This window comes from Haliotis rubra, unplaced genomic scaffold (assembly GCF_003918875.1).
Source record: "Haliotis rubra isolate DU_JTF1 unplaced genomic scaffold, ASM391887v1 Scf551, whole genome shotgun sequence".
NCBI classification, from domain to species: domain Eukaryota; kingdom Metazoa; phylum Mollusca; class Gastropoda; order Lepetellida; family Haliotidae; genus Haliotis; species Haliotis rubra.
In genome coordinates this window covers 60,429-81,455 of record NW_025767248.1, presented here as the reverse complement: position 1 = coordinate 81,455, position 21,027 = coordinate 60,429, and the positions used below count along the sequence as shown (strand labels likewise).

General features: G+C 40.0%; 1 protein-coding gene across 2 annotated transcripts in view; it reads right to left on the bottom strand.

Annotated features, from left to right (window-relative positions):
* LOC124253787 (F-box-like/WD repeat-containing protein TBL1XR1) overlaps positions 1-21,027 on the bottom strand; it is a 70,698-nt gene that overhangs the window by 37,681 nt on the left and 11,990 nt on the right. The window contains exons 2-4 of one of the 2 annotated variants that reach the window (XM_046687634.1): positions 19,240-19,368; positions 15,809-15,954; positions 11,677-11,827 (exon numbers count right to left, since the gene is read on the bottom strand). In XM_046687634.1, the coding sequence (XP_046543590.1) occupies positions 11,677-11,827; positions 15,809-15,954; positions 19,240-19,297 (355 nt within the window). In that variant the 5' untranslated portion in view covers positions 19,298-19,368. Of the gene's footprint in view, positions 1-3,740; positions 3,882-11,676; positions 11,828-15,808; positions 15,955-19,239; positions 19,369-21,027 lie in introns of those variants that run through there. The other variant, XM_046687635.1, reaches the window with a different exon arrangement.

Sequence of the window (21,027 nt, the reverse complement as noted above, 5' to 3'; positions counted from 1 at the left end):
TTGGTTGCTAATGACGTTGTTTTTGCCATAATCAGCTATAAGGATTGTGACCATTCAAACGTAAGCATGTGACCTAAGGGCACCAATAGCATTACAACAATGGAAACCATCCTCATGTTCAATGACTTTCAGACTTTGATGAAAGTGTTCGGTTAAATTGTGTTATTGTGGACATTTTGAGTAGGAAATGGATACCTATACTTAAACTTTAAAACTTTGTGGATGTGTTGTACTAGGTGACTGTGACAATATTTCTCAAGCATACTTTGGTATTAAACATCATTACCTAGTGTCCAGACAAGAGTCAAGATGTCACTTAAGTTACATAACATGATTACATGCAAAATGGACATGTAACTTAGATGTCTAGAATTTAATTAATCCTTGATTAAATTCATTTAAAGATCTGCTTCAAACACTTTTATTTTGAACCTGGACATTTTATACGTGGACCCATTGCAGAAGTGTCAAAGAACATTTTGTTTAGTAACATTAAATATGTTGGTAATATATGGGTAATAAATTCAAGTGTGAGTTTTCAGATGTTGCAAAAAAGTGATAGATTTAATAAGCGAATCATAAGACAGCTATGTTCTTAAAATTCTACATCATTGTGAAGAGAATGTGTCTAAGGACTGGTTTACCAACGAAATTGAGGACTGAACACTGAGGGAGGCCATTGTTTGAGACATCTCCAAGTGACTACCACAAGAAGTTTACATTTTGCAAACGGCATAATTTGTGCGCCAACTATCATAGTTAATAAGAGATACCATTCAGCAATCAGGCGCCATCTGAGCAGGTCACTGAACATGTTCCAGCAGACAGGAGCCATCTGAGAAGGTCATTGAACATGTTCCAGCAGACAGGAGCCATCTGGGCACGTCATTGAACATGTTCGAACAGGTCATTGAACATGTTCAGGACAACTGCATAGACTATACAGGCTTTGTAACTGGGACCACTCACTAATTTCTCAATGATCACATAATATACTCAACTGAAGGTGAACATTCCATCCTTCCTGTAGATACAACACAATGGTGTGTACTGACCATGTATCTGAGACAACACAGCCTTCCTGTAGGTACAACACAATGGTGTGTACTGACCATGTATCTGGGACAACACACCCTCCCTGTAGGTACAACACAATGGTGTGTACTGACCATGTATCTGGGACAACACACCCTTCCTGTAGGTACAACACAATGGTGTGTACTGGCCATGTATCTGGGACAACACACCCTTCCTGTAGGTACAACACAATGGTGTGTACTGACCAAGTATCTGGGACAACACACCCTCCCTGTAGGTACAACACAATGGTGTGTACTGACCATGTATCTGGGACAACGAACCCTTCCTGTAGGTACAACACAATGGTGTGTACTGACCATGTATCTGGGACAACACATCCTTCCTGTAGGTACAACACAATGGTGTGTACTGACCATGTATCTGGGACAACACATCCTTCCTGTAGGTACAACACAATGGTGTGTACTGGCCATGTATCTGGGACAACACAGCCTTCCTGTAGGTACAACACAATGGTGTGTACTGGCCATGTATCTGGGACAACACACCCTCCCTGTAGGTACAACACAATGGTGTGTACTGACCATGTATCTGGGACAACACACCCTTCCTGTAGGTACAACACAATGGTGTGTACTGGCCATGTATCTGGGACAACACAGCCTTCCTGTAGGTACAATACAATGGTGTGTACTGGCCATGTATCTGAGACAACACAGCCTTCCTGTAGGTACAACACAATGGTGTATACTGACCATGTATCTGAGACAACACACCCTTCCTGTCGGTACAACACAATGGTGTGTACTGACCATGTATCTGGGACAACACAGCCTTCCTGTAGGTACAACACAATGGTGTATACTGACCATGTATCTGAGACAACACACCCTTCCTGTCGGTACAACACAATGGTGTGTACTGACCATGTATCTGGGACAACACAGCCTTCCTGTAGATACAACACAATGGTGTGTACTGACCATGTATCTGGGACAACACACCCTTCCTGTAGGTACAACACAATGGGGGGAACTGACCATGTATCTGGGACAACACACCTTTCCTGTAGGTACAACACAATGGTGTGTACTGACCATGTATCTGGGACAACACACCCTTCCTGTCGGTACAACACAATGGTGTGTACTGACCATGTATCTGGGACAACACAGCCTTCCTGTAGGTACAACACAATGGTGTGTACTGACCATGTATCTGGGACAACACAGCCTTCCTGTAGGTACAACACAATGGTGTGTACTGACCATGTATCTGGGACAACACACCTTTCCTGTAGGTACAACACAATGGTGTGTACTGGCCATGTATCTGGGACAACACACCCTCCCTGTAGGTACAACACAATGGTGTGTACTGGCCATGTATCTAGGACAACACACCCTTCCTGTAGGTACAACACAATGGTGTGTACTGACCATGTATCTGGGACAACACACCCTTCCTGTAGGTACAACACAATGGTGTGTACTGACCATGTATCTGGGACAACACACCCTTCCTGTAGGTACAACACAATGGTGTGTACTGACCATGTATCTGGGACAACACACCCTTCTTGTAGGTACAACACAATGGTGTGTACTGACCATGTATCTGGGACAACACAGCCTTCCTGTAGGTACAACACAATGGTGTGTACTGACCATGTATCTGGGACAACACATCCTTCCTGTAGGTACAACACAATGGTGTGTACTGACCATGTATCTGGGACAACACACCTTTCCTGTAGGTACAACACAATGGTGTGTACTGACCATGTATCTGGAACATTTTCAAGAAACTCCAGAACAGAACACAGACATGCTGATCAATATATACTCCTCACAAAAAGTTAAGCAACACAAATGTTTAGTTTCATTACATTTCCATGTATTGAAATCGCAAATCATGAAATGATGCAATAGCAAGGTGAAACATATTACAAACAATTAACAAAATGAAATGAAATTGTATTGAGCAATAATAGACTTACAGACCGTAAACACGACTTTCAATAATGCCCCATGCATGTTCAATGGGATTCAGATCAAGTGACCTTGCAGGCCAGTCCATATGTGTGATGTTGTTGATCTAAACAACATCGTTTACAACTCTTTCTCAGGCATTAGTATCCATGGACAGGCATTATCATCCATAAAAATGTAGTTAGGACCTGCTTGTTGTACCAGAGGAATGATTACATTTAGGTTAACACCGATCAGGGTGCATGTGTGAAGAGTGGAGCACATTCATGACACACATTTTGCATGTTGTTTCTGAGGGTGGTTGTGTTCGGGTGATGTTGTCAATGTTATCAGATAAATCAATTTGACAGTCACTTAAGGTTATGGAGTCTTTGAACATTTACCTTTCAGTAACGTCGTCAAAAATCGCTATCGTGATTGATAAACATATAACACTGAAAATACTTGTTGCTTAATATTTTGTGAGGAGTATATCCAGGGCTAAAGAGTGAATAATAACAAAATTAGAGAGAATTCTATAAAAATAAGTTTACTAGTCTATCATAAAACGTTTGTACTGGAATAAAATATAATGTACTTCTAAAATCTTGTAGAGGGAAGTAATGAGACAAGTAAGATCAAAACAAATTACTTTGCATAAGAAATTGCATTAAATCTAAAAACATATATCACAAATATCAAGTTCAATACATCAGTAATTTGTTTTACCACTATCAACAATTAGCATCCTTTCAAACACTGTTATCAGATCTGGTCCAGTACTAGCACCTGTTCCAGATAACAAGTCACTCCACTTTTCCCACTGTGGTTTGATGCTCATGTCAGCTGTATTAATACATGACCCAGAGTGTGCACCTGTTATATTGATAGCAACGATTCACCATCATATGCTGCCTGTCAGTAGTTCTCACCATCACAGCTGCATCAGGGTAGGATTGTCAGACACACTGAGTGTAAGTATAGAGCAGTCATTGGCAGTCAGCCAGCCATAACTTTACACACCAGCCTTGAAGCATGAAGCAATAGAAGGCAAAATGTTGGGTCTCTTATATTCTTATTTTCATTCATCTCTACAAATGACCAATCATGTTGTATTCATATTACATAGAGAAGAAATTATTTAACACCCATAGCTAGGTTGCATCATGTCCCAAATCTTCAATGGTTCATCTGCCATGTGAAATCCCCTCCCTGTTCAGAATATACATGAACTGGCCAAAGTCAAATAATCTCCACCCCCCTGCTCAACGTGGACTCGGCCTGCAGACAGTGCAGTCAGTCAGTCAGTCACGTGACACCTTGTTTATCAGTCCTAATGACATTCCCAAGGGCAGGCAATACTATCTGTGTGCCCCAGGTACGCAAATATAAATATCAAACGACCTTGACCTTCCCAAAGCTCCTGGCAACAGCACTTCCGACAACCTTGTTTGCTCACACAACTAAATATTTCCCGGACATTCACTTGAATGAGTCAGTGAGGCTGTAAAATCAATAGCGGGTCATGTGACTGCAGCAACTGCAGTACATGTATAAACAGTGGCAGCTGTTGGTCGATGCTGCTGCTGCTGCTGCTGCTTAAACTGGTTCACCCCAAGTATCAGAATGAGGCAAGAGGGAGGGCTATTATCAGTAAATGGCATGACTCAGCCGAACCACTATATGCCACCGAGTCTAGTGCAGGCTACACGTGACTGTCCCACTTACATCTCCACCCCTCCAGTCCTCTCCCCGCCAGCTTGCTTGCTGGTTGGCTGCAAGATTTGACTCAGCGGCTTGGCACAGGGCCAGGGTTTGTTATCTCGGTGGAGCTGCTGTGTGTTGACTGGTGTAAACAGCTGGCTATGCTTTGTGTGAATGTACCATATTACACAACAGCATGCTGGCCCCATTCCTGGATGAAGCCAGTTGCCTGCATTCAGGTCACATAACACGCAGTAACATATATATAGAGAGAGGGCCAGCTTACACCACTATCTTGCTGCCACAAACAGCTCTTCAGAAATACACAGTGAAGCTTGGTAAAAGCTGGGTCTCATCAGATATATTTTTAGCGTGTATTTTTAGCAATCTGCTAGATTGCATGTAAACAGTTCAGAAGTTCTCTGGCTGAACATCAACATGCAGGACACAAATTCTTGTTATAGGAGAAATTCTGGTCACATGCCACAACCCAACGATAATATTTAAATGCCAAATAAATAATTCCACATTTTGATGGTCATTTTTCAGCCAATATTCTCTGTCATTTCCAGCAGCTGAGTCTAGAACATACAGCAACAGTTGCCTCTATTTTACACGCAGTCTGAGTTACTTCGGCGTCATCTTCTTTAGTGTGTCCTCCTGACTGCATGTCTAGGGGAGTGAAGAAGGGGGCCCTATGGTGTAACAGGCACACACGCAGGACACATCATATTTACAAATCACGTCTAGGACCAGGGAAACATGCCATAATTATCCACGAGACATGTCATAGGTACCCATCAGGTATGGGGGTATTATAGAAGTGCAATGTCAGAGTTACCACCCATAAAGTACAGTATACTACCTAATATAAACCGAGGTTTTAACCTGACCCTTAAAATCAGTATATAAATGGTGTGTTCCGTACATAAGCTGAACCACCAGCCTTTGTTCATCTTCACGTTGTGATCAGTCATCAGAATAGTGTGTGAACAAATCTGATGAATTATGCAAGTTAATCCTGTTGTTACACCATCTCATAATATATTGTGTTCTTTGCATATTTGGACATAAGTTTGCAATCTAGTTTATTAATTTTACTCAAAATGTCATTCAAGAATGTTAAAATCAGCTGCGGTGAAAATGTGTGTCCCTCCGATATTAATAACTTTGACAGAAAATGGATACATATATATATATTGTTCCACTAAAAGTCATGTTTGTTGTAACTGGACGATCACATGTCAACAAACTGTTTTCGTGGTGGCAACAGCAAGATCGCGGAAACCATATCAAATCGTTCATGCATTAAAACTTGCCAGCAATACACGAAAGTGCTGTTGCATAAGCTTAGTTATGATTATTTTGTCTTGTTTGTTCATGCAAAGCGATATGATGTTGTTTTCTAACTATCAGAAAAACTGTTTGGCGAAAAGTGTAACCTGTAGATAAGCCGACCCCTGTCATACACAGAGAACAAAATGCACATGACAGCAATGAAAGATTCTTCAAGAGAATTAATCAAGTGATTTTACTCCACATTCAGGATACTATGGCCTTGCTTGGAGGCTGCTCAGGAGGGTGAAACCTGAACATGAACCTGAACCATATCATTTCCCCTACAGCCTTGCAATGGTCAAGCCCTACATGAAGCAAGTTCACATTTCCTACGGTTTTCAATTTAGATGGGCTTATTTGTTACAATCAAAATTAAATATAATATTCAGAGACTAAGCTTTAGTCCACCTGAACCTGAGCTTGCCAGGGGCTTTAACATTGCATACAGTGACTGTGAGACAGACTAGAGGGTGAGGCTTGAATGCAGGTGTATCATGCTCTCCATTCACTCAGGATACTATAGGCTATAGTATAGCCTTGCTGCTAGGCTGCACTGAATGGTGAGGCTTGATACAGGTTGATTATACTTCCCCCATTCAGGATACTATAGCCTTGCTGCTAGGCTGCACTGAATGGTGAGGCTTGATACAGGTTGATTATACTTCCCCCATTCAGGATACTATAGCCTTGCTGCTAGGCTGCACTGAATGGTGAGGCTTGATACAGGTTGATTATACTTCCCCCATTCAGGATACTATAGCCTTGCTGCTAGGCTGCACTGAATGGTGAGGCTTGATACAGGTTGATTATACTTCCCCCATTGATTCAGGATACTATAGCCTTGCTGCTAGGCTGCACTGAATGGTGAGGCTTGATACAGGTTGATTATACTTCCCCCATTCAGGATACTATAGCCTTGCTGCAAGGCTGCACTGAATGGTGAGGCTTGATACAGGTTGATTATACTTCCCCCATTCAGGATACTATAGCCTTGCTGCTAGGCTGCACTGAATGGTGAGGCTTGATACAGGTTGATTATACTTCCCCCATTCAGGATACTATAGCCTTGCTGCTAGGCTGCACTGAATGGTGAGGCTTGATACAGGTTGATTATACTTCCCCCATTCAGGATACTATAGCCTTGCTGCTAGGCTGCACTGAATGGTGAGGCTTGATACAGGTTGATTATACTTCCCCATTCAGAATACTATAGCCTTGCTGCTAGGCTGCACTGAATGGTGAGGCTTTGATACAGGTTGATTATACTTCCCCATTCAGGATACTATAGCCTTGCTGCTAGGCTGCACTGAATGGTGAGGCTTGATACAGGTTGATTATACTTCCCCCATTCAGGATACTATAGCCTTGCTGCTAGGCTGCACTGAATGGTGAGGCTTGATACAGGTTGATTATACTTCCCCAATTCAGGATACTATAGCCTTGCTGCTAGGCTGCACTGAATGGTGAGGCTTGATACAGGTTGATTATACTTCCCCCATTCAGGATACTATAGCCTTGCTGCTAGGCTGCACTGAATGGTGAGGCTTGATACAGGTTGATTATACTTCCCCAATTCAGGATACTATAGCCTTGCTGCTAGGCTGCACTGAATGGTGAGGCTTGATACAGGTTGATTATACTTCCCATTCAGGATACTATAGCCTTGCTGCTAGGCTGCACTGAATGGTGAGGCTTGATACAGGTTGATTATACTTCCCCCATTCAGGATACTATAGCCTTGCTGCTAGGCTGCACTGAATGGTGAGGCTTGATACAGGTTGATTATACTTCCCCAATTCAGGATACTATAGCCTTGCTGCTAGGCTGCACTGAATGGTGAGGCTTGATACAGGTTGATTATACTTCCCCCATTCAGGATACTATAGCCTTGCTGCTAGGCTGCACTGAATGGTGAGGCTTGATACAGGTTGATTATACTTCCCCCATTCAGGATACTATAGCCTTGCTGCTAGGCTGCACTGAATGGTGAGGCTTGATACAGGTTGATTATACTTCCCCCATTCAGGATACTATAGCCTTGCTGCTAGGCTGCACTGAATGGTGAGGCTTGATACAGGTTGATTATACTTCCCCCATTCAGGATACTATAGCCTTGCTGCAAGGCTGCACTGAATGGTGAGGCTTGATACAGGTTGATTATACTTCCCCCATTCAGGATACTATAGCCTTGCTGCTACGCTGCACTGAAGTAGGGTGAGGCTTGAAACAGGCTTGAGAAAGCACACAAATCTCCAAAAGGATCCATCCATTTTAATTAACATCCAATGCCATCTTGAGGGCCTTGTTCACCTGTAGTACCCTAGGCCAAGATCTAGTTTCTCAAATAAACATATTTTACAGGAAAACAGTTCTGAAATTAACTCAATAAAAGAGCCAATAATCATTCTTCATTTTCACAACTGAAACTGCCAAAGCTAGTCTTGTCAGATATTATTGACATGCATGGATTTTCTTGGATATATTTGTTTCAGGGTCTGTAACAGATCGCTCAGCAGCTTGCCAACTTCTCACAATATTGACAAAGCTGTACAAAGACAGCTATTTTTAACATGTTTGGCAAGCTAAAGGTGCATTTACCTCTAGATCAAAGAGTTTTCTTGACAAGCATGTTAGGTATTCATATACATTTCTGAACAGACATTTGTCAGGAAAACAGGTTGGAAAGGACTTGCCAGTCAATATTAGAGCAGCTATGCTGTTGTCATGACACACGATACTAATGTTTGTTGTATAAAGAGAATCCTGGGGAGGGAGCATGACACATGATGATCTATATCACGGGAGCATGACACATGATGATCTATATCACGGGAGCATGACACATGATGATCTATATCACTTGTCCCACCACCTCCTAGAGATCTGCCACCTACTGAATGGTAAAAGTGGCCGTCCACAAGGAAATGTCACTAGTCTTGCCTGAAACATAGTTGTCTTGGTCAATTTGGTTTCCTTCAAACCCTATCATAAATATAAAAGAAACACTTGCTGCATATAAAGTTGAAAGTGAATAAAATATAAAACAAGAAGACAAAGTTGAAAGTGAATAAAATATAAAACAAGAAGACAAAGTCATCAATATCTCCTGCAAAGGTAAATATTTGTTGTGAATTAATATAAAATATGTGATAAATAATTGTTATATATCAACCTATAAAAAGGCACATGTCCACCACTACACATATCTGTGTGACAAATTTGATGTACAAATATTGTGCAGATTTCAAGATTTACTCTGGAAATGAGGACTACTGTCATTTTCATCTGAGTCAAAATCATTACCATCTAATCTTTGAAGGGCACGTAGAGGTGAGGTGAAATTGGGTTTAACGTCGTGCTTGACAATATTTTGCTCATATGACGACGTGCATGCGTGTGTGTGTGTAGGTGCGGCTGCTTGTACTAGCCCAGACTTAAGCTGGTTTTATAGTGCTAGCTCACTGAGATACCATGCCGCAGTTAAGCATGAATACCCCACTCAGACACATTATACTGACTCCGAGCCGACCAGTCCTTGATGTACCCATTAATGCCGAGCGCCAGGCAGGGACCAACAAGTACCATATTTTAACGTCTTTTGGTATGACGCGGTCGGGGATCGAACCCGCGACCTTCCGCCTAACCACTACACCACGGAGGCGGTGGGCCATCCACATTTTTTATTGCAAGTTTCTCATCTCCAAGCTGGTGCTGATGAGTGGTGGGTGGGTGAAAAAAAAAAAGAAAACAAGAAGACAAAGTCATCAATATCCCCGCAATCCATGTCTCACGAGTTATGATTATGTCAAATATTTAGGTGTGTAATGTCAAAATACTCTTCATGATTATGTCTACGAGTTATGATTATGTCAAATATTTAGGTGTGTATATAGAAAAGTGGAAGGAGAGTATTGAAAGGTTTTTAAACTTCTGCTCCAGAAAGGAGCACTATCACGAATTTCAGGCTAAGTCGAACTTTTTGCCATGGAAACGCCAAAAATGTTTTATTCAGAATTCCAAAACTACCAAAAAGCACCAGTACACCACCAGATCTATCTATGTGCCAAGTTTGGTGAAGAAATATTCAACGGTTTTAGAGTTCTGCTCCGGAAAAGACAAATGTGCACGGACGGACGGACGCACTCACGGACGGAGTTCATTTTAATACCCCCCGCAAAACGCATTGCGGGGGATAAAAAGAAAGAAAGAAAAGTGCTGTTTGCCATCTTCTTTTCAAGCTGCCACGTTGTTTATTTTTGGAGAGATTTATTGCTTTTTAAAGTTTTTTTTGCCATGGGTCAACAGCTGTCGTTCACTGGTAGCACAGTGGTTGCAGGTCCATAGTTTATTTAATTTCCAAGTGCAATACAAACTGACATGATAGAAGATAACGGGGAAAACACCATGAAAAATCAGTATATTGTCGCAGCATTTCCGATGACAGAACATGAGACAGCGTAAGTCTTGGGCGTTATAGCATCTATGAAATAATGAAAACTCACTTCATATAGCAGCCCTTATGTTATTTCCACCGGCAATTCTTCAACTATTGCCGCATTCAAATTAAAAAAATAGTGCTCATGCTACCACCGACCTCAATGTAAAAACAATCGGAGATACACCTCCAACAGACGGACATGTATACCCTGGAAGGCCTTTATCGCCAATTTGTAATTATTAAACAATTGAAGAAATTCTGTGTACAATGTAACATTTAGTTATAAATATGAATAGGACCTGTTGATCAGCAGTTCCTCACACATCTCATTTCATTTTGGTTTTAAATTCTGACACGATGTTTCTGATGCATACTTAATGTATCATACACCTATGATCCAATTACTAGTCGCTTGCAGCATAAATACCAGTCATCATAGTTTGAAATAAAACATTTAGCCCTTATAAAATGTGTCCATCTGTCAGTGCTGCGAGTCATTACATATATGTTAATTTATTGATTTATTTCTTACAAAAAATTAACAGCATTTAACCTCTAAACATAAGTAGCCATTTACTGAGATTTGTCTCAACAAACAACAGATCATTCTGACCGCCCAACAAGATGTGTATGATAGAATTACATGACGTATGTATTTTCTTGTTTTGGTAACATTATGTTGATATACATTGCATATTACAGACCATATACTATCTAGTTATAGCTCTTCATGTAGATATGTGTATGCATATATTTACGTTTTACCTTTTAACAGATAATACTATGTATAATGACTGAATGAAGCTATGCATATGTAATGTAACATTAAAGTACACACACACCATCATACAAAAATATCACATAAAATCCACGACATGTACAGCTCCCATCGCGCATATGACATGCGCTGTCAGTTTAAGATTGGACCGTCTGGATCAGCGCACTTAGCAGATTAGTGAAGGGAAGATAAATTAAAACATTGCCCATTTAGATGATTGAGAAACTTTTCAAAATATTATATTTTCTTTTAAAGTTGACATTTGAGACACATTTTTTCATTTGATTGGGCTGAAATTATTGCTGTCGGCGACATTTTGTAAAATAAAATAGTGCCTCATGTATGTATATATAAACTAAACCACAAACAGTTTGAGGAGATGGATGAGGGATAGGTATTTTACTCACAGACTGTCAGAGAAGCATCTTCTCCATTTGTGTTGGCATTCTCTGTCTTAATGGGGTGGGCTTTGGCAGCAGCCTGTTTCCGAGACTCAACCACATCGGGCATAATGGCATCAATCAAGGTCAGAGACTCGAGTACTCTCTCTGACCCATCCTGAAAATGACATAAGCCATTGGTGCTGATTGATCAAAAACATTTAAATACATTAAATAGCAAGAAAAGTCAACACAAAGAGCAGAGCAAGTCAATTACATGGTGGCACCTGTGATAACCAGGTACCACAAAGTCACATCCTTTGTAGCAGCGTCCAACTTCTTAAGGACTACGCTCAGGCTCAATTTACATAGCATCAGTTGCACTTTTGATTTTTGGAGCTTGTACTATGATGTACACCTAATTATTAGGCTGTATTCTTGAATATAAGGTTTCAGGGGTGCATGTTATATATTGTTAACTTGTTTTTCTCCCATGAGTACCCAGATGATATCCCAGAATTCTTGACTGGTTTGTGACCTCTGCTGCGCCACCCACATGCACAATTGATAGTATATTTTATAAGTATAGATTGATCAATAAAGAGGAAATCTTTTTTACACAATAATATTTCCATCTTCATTCTTTTGATAACAAATGAAAACATTTTGAAGTTGAACCATCTGCCAGTGGTTAAAAATGTTAGGACTGAAAAATAACGAAGTCAGTGTACGCCTATATATTTTGTCTCATAATCCTAGTTAGTTATTATCATATTTGTATGCATTTTGAAACTTAATCAAATGCGCTCGATCTGCTTATATATACGTATTGTGAATTTATAACAATGTCTAGACTTTTTCTAGCTTGCCAACGTTGATTATATATTTTTTCACACGCTCGCCGTAAGTGTGACCTAGTGTATGTTGTCTGTCTCATTACACGGTGGAGAAAACAGAAGAAAGATTTTGTATAATGCTACAACAAATGAATAAAAACAAATTGCAAATATTAAAATTAAAACAGACTAAAGTTATAGCAACAATGTCAGGCTATTACCTTGTTCGGGGAATGTATCCATCAGGGTGTATTCAGTATAGATTAGTAAATGTACATACATAAACACTACCTTTTGACAAATCCGCTGTGCAGCATAAAAACAATTAATCAATCAGCGTGTTATCGGTTAATCCTTTGATCAATGTTTGTTTTTAAACTCAGCTGATAATTCCTCTTACTGCACTTCCATGCGCATATTACATAACATGTAATACATTTGCCACACCAGACCTCAATTTATAATCATGAGTATTTACTGCAGACACAAGAAATGCCAAATGGGAACCTTTTGAGCTAATCTGAGTGGTGTTATCACTAATTATACCTGTTTATAAATTCATCCCGCACAGCGGATTTGTCAAAAGGTAGTGTTTATGTATGTAGATTTACTAATCTATACTGAATACACCCTGTCGTAAAGTCTCTTTGTAAAACAACGTCCTTCCTTCAAAGGATTAACCACCAATACATTGATTGATTGCTCATTATTGGTTAACTAAATTACTTTTTTAAAGAATGGCGGACATCATGCAATTAGTTGCCAGGTGTGCTATCTTGGGTGACCAGTAGAACTATACACCAATGTGAAAAACATGAAAGGATAGATCACTTTTTCACACAATAGATTGGTAAAAGACACATGACATGAAACAGGATACTGTCAGCTGCAGAGGAATGGCATCTCATTCCTTTATGTGGATATAGATGGATACATTCCCTGAACAAGGTAATAGACTGTTGCTATAACTTTAGTCTGTTTCAAGTTTAATATTGGCATTTTGTTTATATTTATTTGTCATGGCATTCAACAGAATCATTTTTTGGACATGAAGTGTAATGAGACAGACAACGTACACCAGGGCACTCAGGGCGTGTGTGTGAAATATGATACACATTGGCAATCTATAAAATGTCTAGATATTACAATCATGTTATAAATTCACTAAGTATAAGCAGATTGTGTGCATATTATTATATTTGGGGGGCTTGGTGGGGGCCTGGCTAGTAATCCAGCGAGCTTGGAGGCAGCAAGAGTTGTATGCTCCCCAGGAAGTTGAGATTGGAAATACGATGTGCCGTTGTGATGGACATCCAATGATCGGGGGAAAGCAAAGCGCCTTTGAGCAGTTGTACTGGATATCGGTGCGATACAAAAGGTTGGTTTGTATGTATTTTATTAAGTTTCAAAATGCATACAAATATGATAATAAACTAATTAGGATTATAAGACAAAATATAAAGACGTACATTGACTTTCGTTATTTCAGTCCTAACATTTTTTACGACTGGCAGACGGTTAAAATTAAAATGTTTTCATGTGTTATCAAAATAATGCCATTTAATACAACATTCTGATTGACTAGTAGAGAACATTATTCATCAAAGTCTACATAATTTTACAACAAAATCAACATGAGATTATCGAGTAAGAAATATTTCATCTTTGTTGATCAGTCTATACTAATGCTATCAATTGCGCATGAGGGTGGCGCAGCAGAGGTAACGATCAGTCATGAATTCTCGGATATCATCCGGGTACTCACTGGAGAAAAACAATAACAAAAGCAACAACAAGTCCACGGAAATTGCTCTGGATCAGTGGCCCTTTAAGATAAAAACTGTATATATACCTATTTACCTGAGTGAATTTACAGATTTTTCTAGCAATGGCAAAGTGGGGTTGTTTAGTTTACGGATTCAAATATATCAAATGTGTGTTTTTAATATCATAGCATATGTAATAAACATCACATCTGTACATGACAAGATTGAATATCGAGGTAAAAAACACAGTAAATAGGATCAAATTGGATCAGTCATTATTCAGGCATTAAAAAATCTGAAAAAGTTTACACTGCTGGGATACTTCATAACAACCAGACAAGAACTACTGGGGATATTTCAAGTAACGGGCATCCACCCTTCCTAATGTGTCACTGTTTAGGTTGAAGAAAAACTGCTGTTTAATAAACACTATGAAATAATGATTTATGTGGTGTAGTACTCATTATAATCGTGTATGGTGTACAAGTTAACACTGTATGCAACACTAGATACAGTCCCCCACCCCTGCAAGGCCAACATGGGTGTGTATTCCACATGTATAATCCACATACATGTCAAGCTGTGTCAACTACAGTGTACAATCTATGTACTTGTGGAAGGAACAAAGTCTGGTGGCTGCATCAAGGGGTAGAAGTAGACAGTGTGCTGGGCTATCCAGCCACACAATGCTGTCATTGAGGCTGGTTGTGGCTGGCCACAGAACAAGGCAGAAAGAGGCCACAGAGGCCAGGTGGGACCATTGCACAAAGCCCAAAACACTCAGTTAATCTGGAAACCTGAGTCAGCACGCCTTAATTCAATACATATAGTCCGTTTCAACATTCACAGCCCTTAACCCATTTAGCTATAGCCTGCTCCAACATTCCTGGTTATCACAGCTGCAGAGTATAGTGTGTTTCCAGATTTCATTGATCATATCAACTGTCAGCTATGGCCTGTTTCTGGGGCTAAGCTGATTATAGTCAGTTTCACTCTCACACATCCATGCTGCCTTTGTGGCTGGGCTGGTGTGGCCAACATTACATCATATGACAACCAGTTACATCAGGTGTGACATAATGGTGTGAGCCACTGAAATAATAGGCGGGCGGGCAGGAAGGAGTGAGGTTTGTAGAAAGGCAGGTGTTAACGAGCAGGTCACACCCCAGGATTGATACACCAGATTACCCAACAGAATACATCACTTCAAAACATTCACAGGTATTGTTTATCATGCCTCTCTGAAAATTATCTACGAACATACACTGTTACACAACGCATCCACAGGCCGGATATCTTGCAAGTGCAGCATTCATCAAGATTAAATACTCGGGAAGTATTTTGTAGATATGTATGGCAACACTAAACAGATGCCAAAAGACTTGGTTGTCAAATCCCATGTTAGAGGGACTGGTATATATTACTGCCTTGAGTGAACAGGGAGCATTCCTAATACTTCCCTGTACAGAGACAGGTTACTGAAGATTTTGTAGGACCAGTATTACAAGTGTTTTGAAAATGAGATTATTTAGCACGCTAGCATTACAAAGGTTGTACCTCTCCGATGCTGATCTCTGCCTCCGTATACTGCAGGCCCTTCTGGATGATGCTGAGAAGGGCAGCTGGAGGCACCAAAGCCCCATTGATGTTGGACTGGCTGATATGACTCTCAATACCAAATGTGTATGCTGAATGCACAAACCCTGAAACAATGGCAACAATAGTGATGTACACTTTACAGGCATGTCACTGGGGACGGACACACCACACAAACAACACGAACACAAGTCACTGGGGGCGGACACACCACACAAACAACACGAACACAAGTCACTGGGGGCGGACACACCACACAAACAACACGAACACATGTCACTGGGGGCGGACACACCACACAAACAACACGAACACATGTCACTGGGGGCAGACACACCACACAAACAACAGGAACACATGTCACTGGGAACGGACACACCACACAAACAACACGAACACAAGTCACTGGGGACGGACACACCACACAAACAACACGAACACATGAACACATGTCACTGGGGACGGACACACCACACAAACAACACGAACACAAGTCACTGGGGACAGACACACCACACAAACAACACGAAAACATGTCACTGGGGACGGACACACCATACCCCACAGCTAGGATATATTTCTCTTGGTAAAATAATAGTTTTAAATATTATATTTTACCGATCACTGCAGCAGAATTCATCCCGTTATATTATTGGGTATGTTTTAACTAGATCACTGGGAAACGTGTGCACGGCTGATTGCTATTTCCGGCTTTACATACGAGACAAATACACATATAATACGATGCCTAGCAAAACAAATTAGGTAAATACTCTTGTCTAGTGATGTTTAATTGCAAATTTGACGTCTCTACAGACAAAGTCGTCTGTCTGTTCATGTAAAGTGATACAATGTCACATTCTTGTCCCCTCAAAAATGTTTGACGAAAGTGTAACCCATAGATAAGCTGAAACCCTTCTACAGACTGCTATGTTTGGTCCTCAAAATTCGGCTTATCTACGGTCATATACGATACATTAGTGTAAAAAGTGGGTCAGAATTTGGAAGAAATTGTGAGAATTTGATGTGATTGTGTAAAATCTGCAAAAGAGTGAATTGAACAGTCATCTTTTCTATATCTTGGTAGTCTGTCAGTATTTATTTTTGTACACGTTTTTGTTGATCAATGTAGACTTGGGTTGCTTGTGATTTCGTACAATCTTGCCTCAAATGACAATTAAAATTATAAAAATAAATTCAGGAGTTTTTAAGTTCTTGTAGATGCACCCTCAAGTCACGTTTTTTACAGAAAGCAACCACAAAAGCCGATATATTTCATTTATGCTCCTTATCATCACATAATTAAAAAAAATGACAAATATACAGTACTGCACTAATTTGCAGTATTGTAAAAGAGTTCAAGTGTTTACCTGGGAATTGCATAAGTTGTAAAAAATATTTAATTCTTAATCAGTGTAGCCGATTGTACAATCAATCATTGATCGGATGGGACAATCCGATTGCAACCGATAATCGATTATGAAATTTCAACCAATTCCCACCACTACCACCAACCCATATTAGAGATGAGTTACTTGGAATGTATTTTCCCATACTCACACCCATATTAGAGATTTGTCACTAGGAACATATTCACACACACATGCCCCTATAGAGATGTGTCACTAGGAATGTATTCGCCCCCACACACACATATTAGAGAGGAGTTACAAGGAACATATTGGCATACACACACACCCATATTAGAGATGAGTCACTAGGAATGTATTTTCGCATACTCACACCCATATTAGAGATTTGTCACTAGGAATGTATTCGCTCACACACACACACATTCTGGAGATGTGTTACTTGGAATGTATTTATGCACACACACATTGGAGATGTGTTACTTGAATGTATTTTCCCACACACACATTAGAGATGTGTTACTTGGAATTTTTGCACTCACATTTTAGAGATGTGTCACTAGGAATGTATTCGCTCACACACAACATATTAGAGATGTGTCACTAGGAATACATTTTCACACACACACATTTGAGAGATGTGTCACTAGGAATGTATTCACAAACACACACACACCTATATTAGAGATAGGTTACTTGGAATGTATTTTTGCACACACAGACACCCACCCACCCATAATACAGATGTGTCACTAGGAACATACACACCCATGTTAGAGATGTGTCACTAGGAATGTATTCGCACACACACGCACACCCATATTACAGATGTCTTACTTGGAATATATTTTCGCACACACACACATTTTAGAGATGTGTCACTAGGAATGTATTCGCACACACACACACACACATATTACAGATGTCTTACTAGGAATGTATTTTCGCACACACACACACACATATTAGAGATGTCTTACTTGGAATGTATTTTCGTACACACACACACACATATTAGAGATGTCTTACTTGGAATGTATTTTCGCACACACACACACACATATTAGAGATGTCTTACTTGGAATGTATTTTCGCACAGACACGCACACATTTTAGAGATGTCACTAGGAATGTATTCGCTCACACACCCATATTAGAGATGTGCTACTTGGAATGCATTTTTGCGCACACACATTTTAGAGATGTGTCACTAGGAATGTATTCACACACACACACACCTATATTAGAGATAGGTTACTTGGAACGTATTTTTGCACACACAGACACCCACCCACCCATAATACAGATGTGTCACTAGGAACATACACACCCATGTTAGAGATGTGTCACTAGGAATGTATTCACACACACAAACACACATTTTAGAGATGTGTCACTAGGAATGTATTCACACACACACACACCTATATTAGAGATAGGTTACTTGGAATGTATTTTTGCACACACAGACACCCACCCACCCATAATACAGATGTGTCACTAGGAATGTATTCGAGCGCGGACACACACACACCAAACACACGTATAAGAGATGTGTCACAACATATTCACGCACATACACCCATATTACAGGCATGTCACTATGGATATATTCTCACGCGCGTGCACGCACGCACGCCCACACACACACACAGAGGCATGTCACCATAACCATGTGTTGTTAACTTAACCGTTGTTTGTGGTATACAATACTGAAAACACAGAGAAATCTCCCCACAGAAAGCAGGTGACATTGCTCAAAACATGCTTGCTGCATGTGAATGTGCCTCCCATGCATGACTTTTTCCTTCATCTTTCAATCACTGCATCTGAAATAGCATTTGTTTTCCTTGATTTTACTATACATTCAATTCTCAGAAGTTTTACTTGAAACATTCCATGGTCCTAAGCAAATGTTGTAACAGTATCCATAGGTGAAGTCATTCATAATTATTTCCTAATTACATCAAATACTTGTCTGTCAAACACTCCACACTGACCAAAAACAGGGCAACAACATACCCGATTCCTGCAGGTAGCGATAAACGAGATAGTTGACCTCGTCACTGCCTAGGCTCATGGTCACTGAGGCTCACGAACCATCCAGGTAGATCGGGACTCACATCATCAGCAAAAGCTGCTCACACAGATTATCATACAAATATCATCATCACTATCTCACATCAGACAGCTCTCACTATCAGCAACACAGTACAATCTCATCACTATCATCATAATCTCATGTCACATAGCTCTCACTATCAGCAACACAGTACAATTATCATCATAATCTCATGTCACATAGCTCTCACTATCAGCAACACAGTACAATTATCATCATAATCTCATGTCACACAGCTCTCACTATCAGCAACACAGTACAATTATCATCATTATCTCATATCAGACATAGCTCTCACTATCAGCAACACATAGCTCTCACCTATCAGCAACACAGTACAATTATCATCATTATCTCATGTCAAATAGCTCTCACTATCAGCAACACAGTACAAATCATCACTATCAGCAACACAGTACAATTATCATCATTATCTCATGTCACATAGCTCTCACTATCAGCAACACAGTACAATTATCATCATTATCTCATGTCACATAGCTCTCACTATCAGCAACACAGTACAATTATCATCATTATCTCACATCTGACAGCTCTCACTATCAGCAACACAGTACAATTATCATCATTATCTCATGTCACACAGCTCTCACTATCAGCAACACAGTACAATTATCATTATCTCATGTCAGACAGCTCTCACTATCAGCAACACAGAACAATTATCATCATTATTTCACGTCAGACAGCTCTCACCATCAGCAACACAGTACAAATATCATCATTATTTCACGTCAGACAGCTCTCACCATCAGCAACACAGAACAAATATCATCATTATCTCACGTCAGACAGCTCTCACCATCAGCAACACAGAACAAATATCATCATTATTTCACGTGCTGCCTAGCTTACTGCCTAGCCAATCAAAAGGCACTAGTTCACCACCAGATCTATCTACATGCAAAGTTTAGTGAAGAAATATTTAATGCTTTTTATGTTCTGCTCTGGAAAAGACAAATTTGCATGGCTGGACAGACAGAGTCCAAAATAATACATGTTGCGGGGGAGAACTACAGGTTATGATCACTGTGAGGGATGACTGTCAACATCTGTGCAGCACTACCATCCATTGGTGTACCAATGATTCTAATGTGGTAGGGTTATCCACAAAAGACGACATCAAATTGGCAAGTAAAAAGATCATTTTATAATTCAATAATTTTAATTAGAAGTGGATGGCATATGACATATTTTATTAAAAAATAGCATGAAGAGAATCAGAAATGATTAAGTGCAGCTTATATTTACACAACCGTAACTTAAATTTGTGGATAACCTTGATTCGTGGATTGTAGTAATTACCATGCTATCTCATATATTAAGTCTGGTATGAGCTCACGAACCTGTACTAGTGTACTTTTGATGTACACACAATGCCACGTCTGGCTGACAAAAATGTTCTGAATCTCTGCACTAAACGTAAGTACACTAATTCTAATTGTCCAGCACTGATATAGTGGCCCAAGATCACTAATGCCATTAATACAAAATTTTATTTTTACAAATTGTCATGTAAAACAGATACCGTTACCACCAACCTTCTCACATCTCGTCGTATGCTTTTCTAGGTGTCAGTACTTACAGCAATGGGCTGTCGTACATAGTGATATATTGTAACCGACTACGTAATCCACGAAACAAGGTGACGCCACATTTTGTGTACA